The sequence below is a fragment of the Sceloporus undulatus genome, chromosome 3 (assembly GCF_019175285.1).
Source record: "Sceloporus undulatus isolate JIND9_A2432 ecotype Alabama chromosome 3, SceUnd_v1.1, whole genome shotgun sequence".
NCBI lineage: Eukaryota > Metazoa > Chordata > Lepidosauria > Squamata > Phrynosomatidae > Sceloporus > Sceloporus undulatus.
In genome coordinates this window covers 148,501,600-148,520,984 of record NC_056524.1, presented here as the reverse complement: position 1 = coordinate 148,520,984, position 19,385 = coordinate 148,501,600, and the positions used below count along the sequence as shown (strand labels likewise).

Below are 19,385 nucleotides of genomic sequence, written 5' to 3'. Positions count from 1 at the left end.
TTAGGTTGTGATCGTATATATTCAAGGGGTCTCTCTATGCTGTAAGTGTTTATTTGGACATTAAAAGAGAGAGGAGAAAAACAAAAAGTAAAAATGGCCTGGGAAGGAGTGAGCATGATAATTGTTCATTCATGGTTGTTGAACATCATTTGGGGAGGGGAACAGGAAAGATCAAGGTTTGATAATCCCTGCCTCTCCTCAACTCAGGCCACTATTGAATTTTATTGTTGTTTTGTTTAAACAAAAACATTCAGCATCTGACCCACTCTCAAGTGCTTTTGAATCTTGTTTCTTGCAGGTTGGCCTGTTTATTACATTGAATTGTAAATACCCAAGACAGTGGTTCTAAAACCTCACCCTTTACATCTACATGCAGATGTTACACCCCTCCCTGCCTTTAGTGTGCATATTTTTGTCTGAATATTCAGGTATATTCATTTTTTCACATTTTAAAGAAAATAGCATCATTCAAATTAGAACAGTTTTATTTAAATAAAATGCACAAGTGTAAATTTTACACATATTGTCTCACACACAGCCACACTGACACAAGTGAGTGCTCACATATATGCACTTTCATTCTTTCTTTCACTTATACACATACTTATTTACTCTCTCACACACAGCCGCACAGAAACATTCCTTCTCTTGGTATATGCAAGTACAGTCGGCCTTCCTTAACCACAGATTTTTTTATTAATGGATTCAAGCATCCACGGTTTGAAAAGTGTACAATCCAAATAGCAAACCCTAATTTTCCATTTTATATAAGGGACACCATGTTACAATGCCATTGTATTTAATGGGACTTGAGCATAGACAGATTTAGTTATCCACGGGGGAACCAAACCCCACCGGATAACAAGGGCCCACTGTATACACAAGTGCATATGCGAGTATGTAAAAAAGAGATGAAGAGTGTGACTGAATGTGTGTGTGTGATAGAGAACAAGACAGAATTTTTGTGGGACACTGTGCAAATGAATGCTTCTCAGGGAGAGAGTCATGTGTATGAAAATTTGTGTGTGACAGAAAGTCATTCACACACTGAGAGACATATTGAGGGTGTGTGAAAGTGTGTTGAGGCTGCAACAGTGTCACATCCCGAAAACTGAGACAGTGATGGGATGGTTGGGGGAAGAAGAAGCGGTGGCTCAGGATGGCCACATTGCAGCAAGTTTCCTTGCTGTCCTTCTCCCTCCTTCCCTCCTCACCTTTCTCTTCCTCTTCAGGACAGTAGAGGTTTCGGAAGAGGAGCAGGGGAGGAGAAAGAGGGGGAATCAGGCCCTCCAAGTCTCACACCCCCCTTGAGCAGCTCTTATGGCCCTGCTGGGGGTTCCATCACACCTTTATAGAGCCACTAACATAACCAATTGTGATTTCATTTCAAGCCATACACTTAAAGTATTTTTAGGCATGCACCTCAAACAGGCAATAGCTGTTGGTAATGAAAAACAGTCTTGATAGCATTTACGGCTATTAGGCTTATTTTAGTGGTGTGAACAGGGTAAGGGTCACATTGTGAGGTTCAAGATTGGAGAGAGAGGGGGTCACTGTTGTGGAGGTGAGGGGCTATAGGCAAATAGGATAATGCTGGAGAGGCAGGATTGTTCTGTGTTGTTCAGTGTAGTGTTCAATTTTAAAACGTTTTAAAGTGTAGCTGATGTATTAAAATGTAATAAGGAGGGAATGAAATTAGAGAGGCACAAGTTTTATTCATCTTGCTCTTGTTTAGGCTTTCCCATGCTGCCCTCTGGCTCTTGTTGGATGGAACTCGAACTGTTCTTTGACATGAGACAGCAAAGATTAATATTAATCTCTTTAATACTGTAGTTATGTAATGTATTTGTGGCTTTGATTAAGTTATGTTTGCTTAGCTAGTGTGATTTATAAACACACATTTGTGGTTTACAATGCATATACTTTCGTGCAACTGATATCCAATAAATATTTATGTCAGATTTATTCATTTGTTTTATTTCATTCTGCAATTTGGGTAGCTTCTCTGTCTGCGAGTCTTGTTAATCCTTGTTATTTAAAATACTATTAATAACACATAGAAAGGGTATATGTGTGCATATGCATGCACACATACATGTATGCACAGAAGAAACAAGCTTTATTCTTTGCTGATAAACAAAACATACTGTATATACTCATGTATAAGTCTAGAAATGTTAGTCAAAAAAATGACTCCAAAAAACTGAGTGGAATTTTGTAAGTTCTTTGACATTGTTTTCCTTTGCTTCATCCTTTACATCTTTTGTTACATGGCCCTAAATTTTACCCTCGACCTATCTATCCATAGGTCATATCAAAATCCATATTTTTGACCCCAAAACCTGCCCTCGGCTTATACATGAGGTTGATTTATAGTCAAGTACAGTGGTACCCCGGGATACGAATGCGCCGCCTTACGAAATTTCCGGGTTACGAAAAAAATCCATTGAAAAAAAACTGTTCCGGGTTACGAAGGTTATTTCGGGTTACGAAAAAAAATTTGGTGCTTTTCGGCGCTTTTTCGCACGAAATCGCGGCTTTCGCTATTAGCGCCTATGGCTTTTTTCGGCTTACGAAGATTTTCGCGTTACGAACGCGGCGGCGGAACGAATTAAATTCGTAACCCGGGGTACCACTGTATACACGATACTCACAAAAGAAATGAAGACAAAAAGGCAAAAATGAATAAAAACTATGGCAAATATACAAGTGAAAACAGATCACGGTTTACTTGCATTTATGTATTTACTTGCATGTCCTGAGGGCAGGGAACTGTCTAACTAAAAGATTGTATGTACAGCGCTGTGTAAATTTACAGCGCTTTATAAATAAAGGTTAATAATAATAATAATAATAATAATGTATATATTAATACTATGTCTCATCATAGGGTATTTAAGGTAAAAGACACTTAGAAGTGGTTTACCAGTGCCACCCGCTGTGTGCTACTTAACAAGAGTTAGCTAAAGTGCTTCAATAGTTGTCTGAAAGTGATTCCCATCATTGCCAGCTCTCATTATTGCTGCTTCACAGAGCTTCCCTTTCTGAGTTGCTGCACCATCCTTACCACTGGAACTATCAGTAGTCCTTTCTTGATGTGGCCATTACTCTGTAAAGAGGATGGATGCCTCTTAGGCTGATTTCCCACTTTGAGTGTACTGCTGCCTTCAGTGATTCCAGATTAGTCTAGTCTCCTGAAAGTATTGCTCTCATTCTGTAAGACACTCAAACCGCCCCCCCCCCCAAACAGGGCATTAATGTGTGCATGCAAAAGAGAGAATCTTTTAATGATGAACCGGCAACTTTAGAAAGAGTAAAATCTACTGTCAGATCACTTGGAAAAAATAAACCAACATGAGACAGCATACCAATAAAACTGTCTCAAGCTATAAAGACAGCATCCATCCAAATTATAACAAAATAATAATAATGGGAAACAAAATAATGGCCCATGGATTAGAAGTGCTCCATTTATATTCCAAATTCAAAGAAGGAAGACACCAGGGATTGCAGTAACCATTGGACTATAAAATTAATCTTTCGTGCAAGAATTTTCAACAGTTGTTTACCATATATAGAGTGAAAACTGAAGACTATCATAGAGATTGTATTGTGAACATAATTTGTTAATAGAGCACTCTGAAGAATTAAAACCAGCCTGTACTTCATAGATTATAGCAAAATTTTTGAATGTGTAGTTCATGCAAAACTGGATTACACTAAAAGAAATGGGAATGCCACAACTTTTGAATGTTCTGACGTGTATTCTGTTATCTGGACAAGAGGCTACTGTTAGAAGAGAATATGGAGAAAAAGAATGATTGCTGATTCTCTATTTGATTTATATGCAGTGTTTAACATACAGAAAACAAGATTAAACTTGCAAGAAGGAGATGTAAAAACTTGAGAAAGAAACCTGATGAGTTTAAGATATGCTGTTGACACCATATTACTAGCATGTAATAGCAAAGACTTGGAACAGCAACTCATGAAAGTTAAGAAGAAAGTACAAATGCAGGGTTACAGCTAAATAATGAAAAAATAAAAAAAATAAAAGCCACAGAAGATTTACATAATTTTAAAGTGGATGATAAGATATCAAATTGCAATTCCAGGTGCTAGTCATAGTTGAGATTTTACTCAGTAAACTGGAAGAAGACTTAAGATTTGGGAGGAAGGAGTTAGATAAGATCCTCAGATGTAAAGATACATGATTGAATACTAAAGTCAGGACCATCTATGCCATAGTATTTCTGATTTCTGTCTGTGGTTGTAAATTGGACAGTGAAGAAGGCTATCAAGAAAAAAAAAACTCATTTGAAATGTACTGTTAGAGAAGTGTTTTGTGGATACTCTGAACACCAAAAAGACAAATAAATGGGTTCAAGAAAGGTCAGCATGCAAAAATGACTAAACCACAGTGATTGTACTGTGGATATATTGTGGGATGACATGATTCACTAAAAAAAGATAGTAAAGCTCAGGGAAGTTCAAATCTGATTACACTAATTATTTGAAATATTAATATTCATAGTTTTTAAATGCAGATATATGGGTAGGCACACTACACTGGGAGAGCCAGTGCGGTGTAGTGATTTGGGTGTTGGGCTACAGTTCTGGATTGAACTAGGGTTCAAATCTTCGCTCAGCCATGGAAACCCATCTCGGGCAGGTCACACAATCTCAGAGAAGAGCAAAGAGCAAACCTCTCTGAACAAATCTTGGGAAGAAAACACGATGATAGATTTCCTTAAGGTCACCATAAATTAGAACCAACATGAAGGTGCATGGCAGTAACAACAGTACTCTGCAACTTCTGCTTGTATGAAATTTGGATCATTTTTGTAATATGCGGATGGTATCAGCCATAAATAGAAAGTCCTGAGACTGGATGAGAAAGCCGTTTTATTGTATCCTTTGATGCCAATCAGGAAGCCAGCTAGAAACAATTTTATCTAAATGTAACATAGTGAATTGGTAGTTTTGGGTTGTTTTTAAAGATGTGTTCACTGAGGTGGGAATTGGGAGATCGTCCAAATGTTTTTGGGACTATATCTTCCATTATTTGTCTTTACTGGCTGTGCTGGCTAGATCTGCTGGGAATAGCAATTCAACAGCATCTGGAGGTCCATTGGATTTGCACCCTTATTTGTCACACCAGCAATACATAGCAATGCTAATCAGTGGAGAAGGCCAGTATGCTATTTACTCTTTTCTCAGGCACTGAAACTTATTTTAGCTTATTATCATTCAACTCTGTGTTTTACTTATGGATTTGAAACATGGTTAGTACACATGCCAGTGAAGCACTTGTATTAGCCAAACATGCTAGCAAAACACAATGAAAGAGTGCTCCCTAGCATGTTCATGCTCTGTCTTTTTGTCTGTGGTTCCATGAAATCATCAGACGTCAGAGGACTATGCCAGATGGCAGTCACATTCAGGTTCCTGGATTCCTACTTGCATCCTTACCCATACCAGGTCCATTGGGAAACCAAGTATGGAGGCACCTGCTGCATTCCCTCTTGTAGAACTGGTATGTCCCTAGCTGATAGCGAAGGGATGAAGCAGTAAAAGAAGGGGAAAATTCATGATTTTCTCATGCCCCTTTTCTCTGTACGCCATCAACTTGTAAATACGATATTGATGTCTTTTGAAGGATTTTGTTTCCACCAAAGGATTTGCTTCCTTTAAAAATTGGATATGTCCTTCAGTGTATGGGTGAGGATTGCCTTAGTCTGACTTTCTAAACGTGATGCAGATTAAGGCTACTTCCTGCCTGACGTGTTGTTTGCATGGCTGTATCTCATGTTTTAAGTAGACTGAATGCCTGTCTGGAATGTGTCATTACTTTACCGACAAATCCCAGCAGGTGATGCAGATGCCTAAAGTGGCTGCCTTTTCTGTGACACTTTCAGTCAGTTGTTTCCTGCTGAGTTGGTGTGAAATTAAGTTACGGCTGCAACATATGTTTAAACTTTTGCGGCAATGCACCTCTGTTATGATATTAACCCTTTCCGGTCTTTTGCTCTTTTAATCTGATGCCTAAGAGCTTGTTGATTATCAAAGAAAGTCTGAAAGAGTATATGTACATGCATGAGCAGATGGGTGCCCAAGTCACCTGTTCACTTATACTCTCCCAATATTTGTGTTTACAATTTCTTAAATGGAGAGTTCCCTAAATAGATTTCTCCCACCACTGCTGCTTCTTAATTGTTTGAATGTTTAAACATTTCTGAAATCAACGCTCAAAATGTTTTGATTGACTAACAACAAAACTTTGGCTCTTGTGTAGTGGATGATTTGGGCTGAGCTACATTAGTACGGAGCTGTGGAGAAGAAGCTCATGTTCTTCTTCAGTTCATGCAGTTTTAGATTTGGAAGGGATCTTGAGAATCCTTTAGTCCAATGGTCCCCAAACTCTGACCTTAAGAGATTTTGGACTTTAGCTCTCAGAAGCCTCAGCCAAGTTGGCCAGTTGTCTGGGATTCTGGGAGCTGAAGTCCAAAATCCCTTAAAGACCATAGTTTTAAGTCCACTGCTTTAGTCCAACCCCCTGTGCATCATAAGAACCCATAGTTATAGCAACCCTTAAAAAGGGCTTTAAGCAGATGAGCATCTCCAATGAAGGAAAGTGCAACATCTTCTGTTGCAATCTCTTCTACTCTTTACTGTGATCAGCTCTTTATCATGAAGAAGTTATTTAGTTGAATCCATTTCAGCTTTCCTGCAATTTGAATCCATTGCTTCAGGCCTTGCCCTCTGAAGTAGCAGGAAACACATTTGCTCCATTTTTTACACGACAGTTTTTTAATACTGTACTTTATTTTTAAAAAGTGAGCTACCTTCAGTTTGGGTACTTAGGTAAGCTTTGTACTCTTGGCTGGAATGGAAAGCTAGAGACCCCATCCATCCATTATTTTATTTATATTCCACCTTTCTGCCAGGCTGGGACTCAAGGCAGCTTATCAAAAGACACAATACAATAAAAAATGTATAGTTAAAACATATATACAGTTGGCCCTCTGTATCCATGGATACTTCATCTATGGATTCAACCATCCATGGTTTGAAAATATTCCAAAAATATACATAAATTCCAAAAAACAAACCTTGATTTTGCCATTTTATATATAAGGGACATCATTTTACTACTCTATTGTATTTAATGGGGCTTTAGCATCCACGGATTTTGATATCCACAGGAGATCCTGGAACCAAACCCAACTGGAGGAACAAACATCAACAGTCTAAGATATTCAGATGACACAATACTACTAGCAGAAAATATCAAAGATTTGGAAAAATTATTGAAGAAAGTGAAAGCAGAAAATGCAAAGGCAGGTTTACAACTGAACATTAAGAAAAAATAATAATGACCACAGACCATCTACATAACTTTAAAGTAGATGAGGAAGATATTGAAATAGTTCAAGATTTTCCTTACTTGGGCTCACAAGGCAGACAGGCCAGTACATTTCCACTTCATTTTGAGTTCTCTAGACCAGATAGACAAAAACATTGAAGTTATATCACCAAACTGCTACAATTGTTGGAATACAAAAATATTTTTTTCTGCCATTATACCTTTATATGCTTCCTAAAAAAACTATGGGCAATTTCATATAAATTTTTCAGCTAAAGGCCGATGATGTTATGGATTATAGTATAATCATTATAAAAATACACTAAGAATAAATCTTGGATGATGAAAGGAAACAGTAGTTACCTGATGGTTTGTAGCCTAAACTAATACTAAACTAATTCCCATCTATTCTGTGTTGTAATTTTCTTTGATTACCTGCTATATTCTTTTCAATGTTCATTTTTGCCCAGTATTGTATGATCTGGGTAAGTAGCCCATCTGTGCCTTTCATGCTGGTGTTAATATGTAGGTAATTTTATAATATCTCTGTACAGAGATTAATTTATCTGAAATGTTTATATCAGTGAATCAACAAAATAGTTGGTAGTGCAATCTTGGTCTATCAAACTCAAATTTCAGATGAATAGACATTGCTTTTCCATCAGTAAATGAGTTGCTGCCTTTGCTCTTATGACAATATAATTGATCATAATGATATGCTGTTGTTTTTTGTTCCAGAGCTTTCAGCTGTTGAGCCTATTGTCTTCCTTCGACCTTTTCTGGAAGTTATCCGTTCAGAAGATACTACAGGTCCCATCACTGGATTGGCTCTAACATCAGTAAATAAATTCCTTTCATATGCACTAATAGGTATGGATCTAGACCAATTGTTTCATAATATCAGTTAAGACTAGGCTTGAATAAACTGCTGCTTAGGCTTGAGAAAACTGTTGCTTTGATGAGAAAAATGCACCTGTGTTCCTTGGAACATTATAATCAATATGAGAAGGAACTGTGTTGGGAATATTTTAGAAGCATTTCTTAGTGGAAAGAATGAGTTTCCAGTAGAGTGCTGCCAGATACAATTGGAGTCGTTTAGAAAGACTGTGGCATGCTGTCATAAGTGGGCTGATAATCAGATGTCATAGTATTTAGATATCTTGGTGTTCTGAACCTTTGAATTTAAATACATTGGAACTGGAATCTGCCAGTATTGTAAACAGAGTAGACAAACCCCCTTTCAACTGGAAACAAAGTTGAGGAAGAGAGGAAATACAGAAGCCAATATTATTCAGGAATGTGAGGATGTATTGTGTATTTCTTTACATTTTCCCCTCCTCTAGTACATGTATACCTCAGTTAATGAAGTAGATGTGTTCCTGGACATTACTCCTTTAACAGAATATTTGGTACCATATACCAAAGTTTCTTATATCCCCCAAAAGCAGAGCAGATCAACATGTTTCAGTAGACTTTTTATTCAGCACATATGAAATGCAACAACCAGAGATTTCTTCCAAAACTTAACCAGGAATCATACTTTTTTCCACCAACATTCTGGGGGGAGCTAATGAGGCAGACCTATTTGCTCTCCCCTGTCTAGTCCTTTTTGCCAGTCACACATACTCAATAAAATATTCTGGAGGCATCTGATTCCATCAGTTCTAGCTGTGAATTCTGTGACTTACGTCACTCTCTTTTATCTTATTTTATTGTATTTTATTGTATTGTCTGTATTTTTATTGCTGTAACCCGCCCGGATTCCTTGTGATTGGGCGGGCTATAAATCATCATCATCATCATCATCATCATCATCATCTACTGTTTACCTTACCTACTATAGGGAGACATACACAGCTATAGTATGATCTGCTAAAGTAGAATCCAAAGACATAGCCATGTTAGTCTGGAAAATCAGTATTCGAAGGGATCTTGCAGCATCTTTTGAAACTAACTAAAAGACAAAAGTTGATAGCATCAGCTTTTATAGATTTGAGCCTACTTCCTCAGTTTGGACATGAAATGCATCTGAAGAAGTAGGTTGAAGTGTACGAAAGCTCAGGCAACCAACTTCCATCTTTCAGTTAGCCTCAAAGGTGTTTCAAGATCCTTTTGCATACTAAAGTTGAATTGTGCTCTTTTCCAGCTCAGGTTTGCATTGTTTACTGGAGACACACTCCTGCAACTTGATACCCAAAGTCTGTGGAGATTATTACAAAGGGGACTGGATAGGGACGGGATCGCTCACCTATCCTTATCTCGTCCATAATCTTAGTGATAGTGATTGCGCAAATCACTTTCATACTGCATACAGCTGGCTGGAAAGTGCTTTCAACCATCAGCTAAAAGTGCTTTCAGCCGTCATGGTATTAATGGGTTCCTCCGTTAATACAAAAAACTGCAAATGACGGCTGCAGATATTGTGCAATCACTCTCACTTGCACTTCCTTGCTGGGTCAAGTGTGGGTTATGTGTGAAAGTCCTTCTTGCGATCGGGTGGGAATGATGGGACAGGGATGTCTCGTTCCTCTTATAATAATCTCCCAGGTTTCCCTAGCCTGCCTGCACCATACTCTCAATTTTGTTGCTACTAAAATTTTTTTTCAATTGACAGGAAAATGAAGAAAAGATTGGGTTGGGCACAGTTTGTAAAAAGGAGGTTCTTTATCAGAGACTTTGTTAACTGAACTATGAATGTACACAGATTCCCTGCCCCAACAGTGTAAAGTTCTAGAGTTTTATTAGTTTCATATTCTGAACTCACTGGACAGATTTCTATTTTTGAGTTTGTTCTGAAGACATTTCTTTCATAAAAATGGTTTCAGCTGGAAAAGACTCTGAAGGCTTTAGCAACAGGTGGTTGTGTGGTCCAGTTCAACAGCTAAATCATTTCCATATAGCTTTTTGAAGGTACTGACTCTGTCTTTCCAAGTTGGAATTAAAAATAATTCTTGATTTTTAGCTAGATAGATCTTTCCCTTTCAAGAACACCAGGAATCTTCTCATTTCTTTTAGGCCTTTTATGTTTGTAGGTTACCCAGGGCAGACCTATTTAGTTTGAGAATTTGCATACCCTAAATGGCAGTAGCAGCAATTAGAGCACAGTCTAAAGACACTAGAACCTGTGTGATGTTGGAAGCTAAGCAGGGGCAGCCTTGTTTAGTACTTATATGGGAGTTTGCCAACAAATACCAAATTCTGTAGGCTGTATTTCAGAGGAACAAACTACCTCTGATGGAATAGCCATAGGTTGACAGGTAACTTGAAGGAGTGTATGATCACACACACATACTGTGAAACTAGTCAACTACTAGCTGAGGGATGGTTTGATAAGCATTCAGCAGGGCAGCTAGATAGGACTTAACTCTGCTTAGTAAGGCAGCACAAAATTCACTTCATTTTGCTATCAGAGGTGGGTTGTTTTTTCAAGGACATGCATCCTTGTTGAGCCAATCTGATTGAAGAAAATAATATGCACAGAGAACTGATATTACTATTGCAGTCATATTTTCTAACATTATATCAACAAAGCTTAAGAATATGCCATTTACTAAATGAAGATGGAGATCTGAAGATTCTCAGGGATTTATCTGATTTTGCAGTTATAAGAGCTTTGTTTTTGACCACACATCTACTTATCATCAGTGATCTGGAATTTTACCATGGGAAATGAGCATGCTACCAGATGAGCACTGGGGTACTCAGTCTTCTCCTCTAGCATTCTGTTGAACATGGAGGAAAGAACTTGGCCTTCTTCCTATCTTCTCATGGCAGAGAAATGTAGGATCCTGGAAGAGAGATGAAGCGTTTAACTTCTCTTCTGGATGCTTACTGTATTACTAGCTGTGCAAGCTAGTGGAAACCGAGCAGTGTGGAAACCAAGCAGACTTCCAGCAGAAACATGGAGCACTCCATGTTTACTTGTGCAGCCAACTGTGTTTTCCACATAGATGTACAGAAGGTGAAGCTCCCATGTATCCAACATAGAAACCAAAATGGTTGACAGTGAATAGAAGGAATTCTCTTCCTGCTCTGTTTCTATAGCAGATATGCAATAGGTGAACCTCTTGCATATTTGGCACGTGTGACAGAGTACTAGTGGAAGGGATAGAACAGGCCACAACTCCGTTGCCAGCTCATTTGGTTTCTATGCTAAATGAATATAGAATGAGAGTTAGGCACCTGCCTATCTAGCATAGAAATGTATAGTGGAAAAGTAGAGAAGGGGCAGAATGATCTGTATTTTTGCCACTGGACTGCATGGTTTTTATGTAGGAGATACAGCAGTTGAAAAGATGGTTGTAGCAGTATTGTCAGTCAATGCACAAGGGAGGGGCAGGAGAGCCATGGAAATAACAGTGGGAAGTTATACTCTGGACCTAGATTTCCTGTAGTCTGGTTTTGCTAAAAGTCTCCTCTTTTGTACAGATTCTAATCATGAGGGCACAGCTGAGGGAATGGAGAACATGGCAGATGCTGTCACACATGCCCGATTTGTTGGCACAGACCCTGCAAGTGATGAAGTTGTCCTGATGAAGATCTTACAGGTATGTGATGACTTGCATCTAATGTTCTACATAGTCTTTTCCATCGATAGTGGATTGTGGAAATGGGTTGTTGTTACTTAAGGGGGGGGGGGGGACAGATAGCACAAAGGGGCAGCTTGAAGCCACCCCTGTCCAAGATGCCTCGGGACAGCGGCAACCACATGCTACAGTCCCGAGGGTGCCCTCTGTCCCAGGCCCAAAATGGAGCAGAAAAACCCCCACTCCTTTTTGGGCCAGGTTTCTGCAGCCCGGGAGCAGCTTTGGTGTGTCTTTCATGCATTTTGGTGGCATGCGTCGTCTAATCACTACGCCCGAGCTGTACAGAAGTTGGCTTTTTTGCCCTGTCTGTTTGGGCCCTTAGTTACAGCTTTATTTTTAAGCATATGTCTTATGCGTGTGGCTCAATTTTTTTCTGGTCTATAGTAGCAATCTTTGATCAACTGTAGCAAAAGTTAGGTGTTTTTTATGCAAGGCTTTGAATTCTATTCATATCACATGATAATGTATTGTTTCCTGTCATTCACTTAAGCAAGACCATTTGTAGTGCTGACGTAAAAAAGGGACATATTTCTACTCTTCCTTCAGTCGTCAAGTGTTTCTTTGTTGTTTTACTTATGCATCCTATTTGATAAAGGCATTAGGATATATAATTTCATGATGATTTGTTCTTCTTTTAGGTCCTAAGGACTCTCCTTCTGACTCCAGTTGGAGCTCATCTCACCAATGAATCAGTGTGTGAAATCATGCAGTCTTGCTTTCGTATATGTTTTGAGATGAGACTTAGTGGTAGGTTTTCAGTAGAAACAAGTACAGCCTAAATGTTCACAAATGGGTAACAGTTTCCATAAAATAACAGGAGTCCAGTTTGCAAGAGTGATGTATGCTTGCTGAAACATAAACAACCATAGCATACACTAATTTGTACAGTTGAATTACCATAACTAAAAAAAAAGTTTTTTGAATACTGCTTTCTGTTCATTCATTCTTTCCTTTTCCCTCCCCACTACCCCCATTCAGCTCTATAGCGCCACTTAGTGTACCTTTATATATTTTACTGCACAGCTGCGACTGGAACTGGTTTTAATAAATTTTCAGTAATCCTTTGTAAACAACACTTGGAGGGGAGTCTACACAGAGGAACCTCTAGATAATATCACACCAAGTAATGACACCTGTGTTATTTGTTTTTGTCTTCAGAGTTATTGAGAAAATCTGCAGAGCACACTCTGGTCGACATGGTACAGCTGCTCTTCACAAGGTAAACCTCCTTATGTTTGTCTCAACACTGCTCAGATGGCCCTTCAAGGGCAGGAAGATCCCACACTTCCAACTGTGTGTGTGTATGTGTGTGTAGGCACCTTAAAAAGTCATCCATACTGAGCATTATCAAGGCTTTTCAGAGCTTGTCAAAGCTTTTTTCTTCACCAAAATTGATATTCTTCTTGGGAGGCTATAGTGTTTTTATGTTTATCTCACCAGTCCAAAGGAAGCCCAGAGCAAGCCAGAGCACAACACTGTGTTAAACTAAACCTTATTTATTTATTTATTTATTTATTTATGGGATTTATATCCTGCCTTTCTCCCAAATGGGAGTATAAAGTAACATGGGAGCCAATTGAGATTAATGAAGCAGCAGCAGCAGCAGCTTCGTTAGTCATTTGCCATCGAAGGGTGGCCTAATTAAGTTTTTACTACCTTAAGAAAATGGCAAAACTGAACGCAAGTAGCACGCATAGGATTTCAGCGTACACCCTTAGTGCCTTGTGATGAACCCTTGATGTTTTGATCTGGCTCAGGTTCAAAAGCTCTCAAATCCAGCCCCAGCCAGTCTGAAGGACTACAGAAGGAAATAAGGAAGGTAATAGCCTAAATAACCTAAAGGCACCAGATCCTGCCTGATCTTGGGAACTAAGAATGGGCAGCCCTGGTTAGTACTTGGATGGGGGACCTCTAACAAATGCCAGGTGTTATAGATCAGAGGAAGGAAGTGGCAAAACCATCTCTGAGTATTCCTTGCCTAAGAAAACCCTATGAAATTCATGGGATAACTCCATAAATTAACAGGTGGCTTGAAGGTGCATAAATCCACACATAATCAAGAAGTAGGCAATTTGTATCTTGATTTAATTCTAATTTGTATACTGAAGGACCTCCATCTGCTTGGGGTTTTTTTGCCTACCAAAATTTTTTGGAAAGTTACTCACTAAGCTCACTAAGATCCACTTCGCCAAGGCAAATTTCTGCTTTACCTTTCTTGGCTAAAGCTGTGGTGCAAGTGGATGCCATGGCAGCTAAACTCAGCAGCACACCGGCTTACTAGTAAGAGTATAAATAAATAAATGTGAGGGAAACTGCTAATATAATAGTGACTAGTTGTTAAACTCAGTTATTTATTTGGCCTATTTGGATTACTTTTTTGGACACCAGCTTCTGATTGATTTTTGGGTTTTCTTCTAATGATATATTATAGATCAGAGGGCATTCTGTTTTTGACTGCTAGCTCTCTCTAAATATTGCTCCTAAATATTTCTTGGAATTCTTATCCTGTAGTACCTGGACCCCAGGGCTTGTCAGTAGCGCATAAATAATAATCTTTTTTAAAAGTAATGTTGTTAAGATTAGCAAATAGGAATGGAAGGAGATGATAATATGAAAGTTTTGGTATTTTTAGCTAGTCACATTATAGAATTGGAGCCTACCTCACAGCACTGAAATATTGTTTCTAAACTAAGAAACTCTCTTTACCATATTGTGTGTGTATTGGTGAACTGTCATGTTGTTATGCATCAGTTCTATAGAATGTTCATGAACATTGAGGTTTCTTATGGAGCAAAGCATAAAAATGTTTGCAGTCTAGCTTTGGTATTAAAAGAAACAGTTGTCAGTTTAGCTAGAAATTAAATCTCACATAGGTGTGATTATCAATTAAGGCTGAAGAATTACTCCTAATTCTGTTCTTAAGTAGGTCCCCAGTTTAGTAGGTCCCCACTTCCATATGACCTTAAGTCATATGGAATATTTTGACCAAGGAGCTTCAAGGAGAATGATCTACTGGATCATCTTTATTTTTCATTTGGTCTGCCTTTCTAATCCATCCTTGTTTAGACAAAAGCAGTAAATGTTCACCCTGAAGGGCACACATAACAAGTGTTACTGCTGTACACAGCGACTCAGATCACCATCCTCCTCTCTTTACTCTCGACCAGGAAATAAGTTTGTGAGCATTCAGCCATTGTGATATAATGATAGTCTCTTTGCTGGTGTTGACTGCAAAAAGACACTTGACAGAATCTTCAAGCTTATATGTTTCTGAAAGGAGCATTTTCAGTTAACCCAGTATGTCCATGGGTTTTCCATGTAAGTCTTGAATATTCCTGTTTGCTCTAATCAAAACTTCATCTGAATCCATATTTACATCTTCTATTCCTAGAGACATTTTTAACTACATATTTCTTACACAGTTTCAGTTCTGTCAATAAGAAGCATTGCACTTTTGGAAACAACTGGGACAAATTATTTATAGTTTATTTCACTTTTTCATAGATCCAGAGACATTATCTTGTCCTATTCTGCCTGATTTTTTAAACAAAAGATGTAGCAGTCTATAAATGAAAAAAAAAAAGGCTTGGCTTTTCAGAATATTTTCAGAAGTTAAGATGCTAGAAATTTAAAGCTTTATGCATACTCTGTAGACAACTATTAGCGGGTGCCAGTATGTCCAACTTCAACGTTACCACTTAATTAAGGATAGTATTTAGAGAGCATATGAACTTATCCACAGTTATGGGCATTAGAATACATTCCTTACATAATGTTGCAAAATTTGAGTTACCCAATGATTGAAAGAGTTTCCAGTGCAGCAATTTGGCAAAGTTTTAATATGTAAGGTATAGTCATGTTAAAATATTTTAATCTGCCACTGCTGTATTTAGAAACTGAGTCTTCTAGAATGTAATCACAGTGTAGGTTGCTACATTTATATTAGGGATGGCTACCTTTCTACATCCATAGTGAAATTTTGCCAAATGCTCATTCACACGTCTGAGTTTGGAGGCTATCCCTCCCCCCCCCCCAAAAAAAATTACATACAGAGAAGAAATCTCTGCAACTCAGAAGATTATAACTAGTGTCTGATAAGAAGAGATTTTCCCCTTATTTTTTGTCCTTAATAATATTGCGTACTCATATTATTTCAGATTACCTCAATTTAAAGAGGAACCTAAAAGCTATGTGGGGACTAACATAAAAAAGGTAAGACTCAGACTCTTGATTGTTTTTTGTTGAGTCATTTGCTGTTAAAATACTGTGTACACTATTAATGAAAAATAAATTCAGATGACTATGTTTGATTAACAAAGTTAAAAATTAGCAATGGTGTCAGTGGCATAACTCTGTATCTCATGCATGTTTATCCAATGAATTGATACTGTATCTTGATATTTGAATGAACCAACAGAAAGCTACTCTGTTTAGTACAGTAGGGTGGTAACTCCTGCTGGTGGAAGCTGTTGCTTCCTTCCATTCATCGTGTTCCTTTGTGGTCTTTGTGTGGTCCTGTCAGTTTGATTTGAACTTGTATAGGATCATCTTAGGAAATCTTAAAATCATAGAATCATAAAGTTAGAAGAGGCCACAAGGGCCATCCAGTCCAACTCCCAACAGGCAGGAACTCACAATCAAAGCACCCCTGACAGATGGCCACAGCCTCTGTTTAAATACCTGCAAAGAAGGAGACTCTACCACTCTCTGAGACAGTGTGTTCCACTGTCAAACTGTTCCACTGTTCTTGTTTTATCTGAGATCCTGGCACTCATTTCTCCTTTGCAGAATGAGGAGCTGCCTCTGGCTTAAGAGTGGGATCTCCAGTGCAATGCCTGCTGGCACAAAAGTACCGGTGAAGACCTCTCTTAATCTCTTTGAAGCTTCTGTGCTTGCCCCCTAATGCCACATAAATTCTTCAACTCCCTGTGGCAAGATACTTGTATAGTATACAGGGGAGAAAGAGAGAGTCAGAACAATGCTATTCTTTTACACCTGAACTCAGTAGCTTCTGGAAACATGCCAGTGAATATGTTGGTCATATGAAGTACATGTTCTGTCTTGAAGGGTTGTATGGTTCAGCTGGCCCTGAACATTATGGGCATAAGGTTTTATCTGAGCAAATGGAAAAAGGAAGGAGAATTTGGGAAGTACAGTTTTTTTCATCCTTCTGCCATCATAATTGTCACAAGCTGATACTAGAATAATCAGACACAGACTCTATAGTGGCTTTAGCAGGGGTTTGAATTCTGAGCAGTGCTGATTCATTAACCTACAAATAGTCTCTCCAGTCAGGTATTTTTGATTTCGTGTTACAGTGGCAAAGCCAGTCTGTGGACTTACTGTACAAGTTGTAATGCAAAGTATCTGGTATTTCTTCTCCAGAAACGGGCAATTGGCACACTGGTTTAACTGTACAAAAACACTCCTAGTCACTGCTGAACGTGGGCTTCCAGGCTTATAAAGCTGGATCAAGGAGTACCCTCAAACTACGAATCTGAGTTTTCAGGGAGGAGTTTAAGCCTGTACAATACAGGGTGAATCCCTGTTCCCAGATCTGTCTTTTGACTGGCCAGGAACACCTCTGTTCAATTTGTTTGGCCTCATCCAGTCCATTACAGTTGTCAGATACCAGTTTAGCTCAGGAACAGCTTCCTTGGAATTAAGTGGAATGGAGTGATAGAGTTGGGTATTATCACCCTACTGAGCAGTGGCAGCTACGTCAGCCACACCCACCTTTTCTACCTCAGCTTCTCATGTGTAAATAAACAACAGTAGCAGTGGCCCAAGCTTGCTGCACCCTCTTGCCTGCACCAGCCTGCACCAGCTTTACACCAAAAGGAAGGCCAACTGGCTAGCTGCTCAGTTCCTGCTCCCAGGTGACTGTGTGCAAAGGCAGCAGTGATCAAGCAGCCTCTTGCTTGCCCTGGCTTTTGCTATAATGCCAGCAAACTTGAGAGTCTTTTTGGTAGCTGTGCAGCCAACTGCTCAGTTGCTGATGCCAAGGTAACCGGATAAAAAGGGAGAAGCTTCTCCCTAGCGAAGAAGGACTTTCAGTCTTTCTTTGCCAGAGTTGAGAGTGGCACAGCTGGTACCCCACTTTTCTCCCCAGTGTGGAAGGACTCTCAGTTCTTCTTTACCAGGGCACAGAGAGGCACAGCTGGCTTTCCACTTTCCCCCCAGGGATGTGCCTTCCCCACGCAGTTTCAAGTTGTCCTCCTGCTTAAACATTGTTGCTTCTGATACAAAGTTTTTCTTATTTCTTCTTCACTGGGACAGAGAAGGGCGCAGCCAATATGTGTGTAGAGGGGTTTACAAAAGGCACATGCTCTGGACTGGAGCTTGGTGTGGATGGAGAAAGGAAGAGATTTTAACTACATGAGCCAATATGAGGTGAAGGACACTTTCCAAGAATCGACCCCGGATACTTCTCCCCAGAGATGTGCCTTCTCCACACAATCCTCCTGCTCAAACATTGTTGCTTCAGCTACCTCTTCTCTTAGCCTGTACGACAAAAGAAAACAGTAGGAACAGGACAGCTCCAACCTGCCACTCAAGTCCCAGCAAAGCACACAAAGCTTAAATAGGGTCCTAAATTTGAAACCTCTCTTCTCCTCCACAGTCACATGCTCTATCTTTGCTCCAGTCATTCACTTAATCTGTCCTAAAGTGGTGCAGTTTTGATCTACCAAAGGGATACCTTGTGCCTAACCCTCGTGAGAGTTTCCCAGTTGCTGCTGTCAACAGAAAGCTACTGTTCAGATCCTGAACATTTGCTATGGGATAGGTTTCCATCTCCATTGTACCTTTTGTGCGTGTTAAGACATTGTTAATTTCAGTTTTTCTCCTACCTCCCCTACTATAAGGGCATTACCTTTCTCAGTAGATTAACACTGCCATCATCTGCTGCTAGAACTCTTAGTGTAGAGAGAGTGAGTTAAAACTATCTGATCTCATCCAGCCATGTCCACTGAATGTGCTGTGCATGGCTTCATGTATGGCTGATTCCCTCTATCTTTATTACACATTATGCCATTGACTGTATTCAAGGGCTAATGCTATGTGCTGTACACAAAGTTAGTACATCCAGCTTCCAGTACGTTAGCTCACTTGTGCCTCATGTATCTGTTTGCACAAAGGAGAAAAATGGATTGCTTATGAATGTTCTTCAAGTGGTTATCTGTGTAGTCACAGCAACTATTTCACTTCTGCTTCTTTTTCTAGACCTTTTTGATCACAGTTAGGGGAAACTGAGCAGGAAGATATTCATCCTAGCCCTTAAAAACATACAGTGTGATGAGAGACAGTGTCAACTCCCTCATTAAAGATATACATAATTTCCCCCCACACTGACTTTTTTTTACTCTTTATTGTTCTCTCCATAAGTGTTTTATTGTTTATATCACTTTGATACCTTCAGCAATAACTGGCAT

The 19,385-nt window shown here is 39.1% G+C and overlaps 1 protein-coding gene across 9 annotated transcripts in view; it reads left to right on the top strand.

Annotated features, from left to right (window-relative positions):
• Positions 1-19,385, top strand: part of GBF1 (golgi brefeldin A resistant guanine nucleotide exchange factor 1) — a 115,841-nt gene that overhangs the window by 36,135 nt on the left and 60,321 nt on the right. For all 9 annotated transcript variants that reach the window (XM_042456450.1, XM_042456452.1, XM_042456455.1 and 6 more), the window contains exons 4-8: positions 8,105-8,236; positions 11,795-11,913; positions 12,591-12,699; positions 13,111-13,171; positions 16,110-16,164. In XM_042456450.1, the coding sequence (XP_042312384.1) occupies positions 8,105-8,236; positions 11,795-11,913; positions 12,591-12,699; positions 13,111-13,171; positions 16,110-16,164 (476 nt within the window). The remainder of the gene's footprint in view (positions 1-8,104; positions 8,237-11,794; positions 11,914-12,590; positions 12,700-13,110; positions 13,172-16,109; positions 16,165-19,385) is intronic.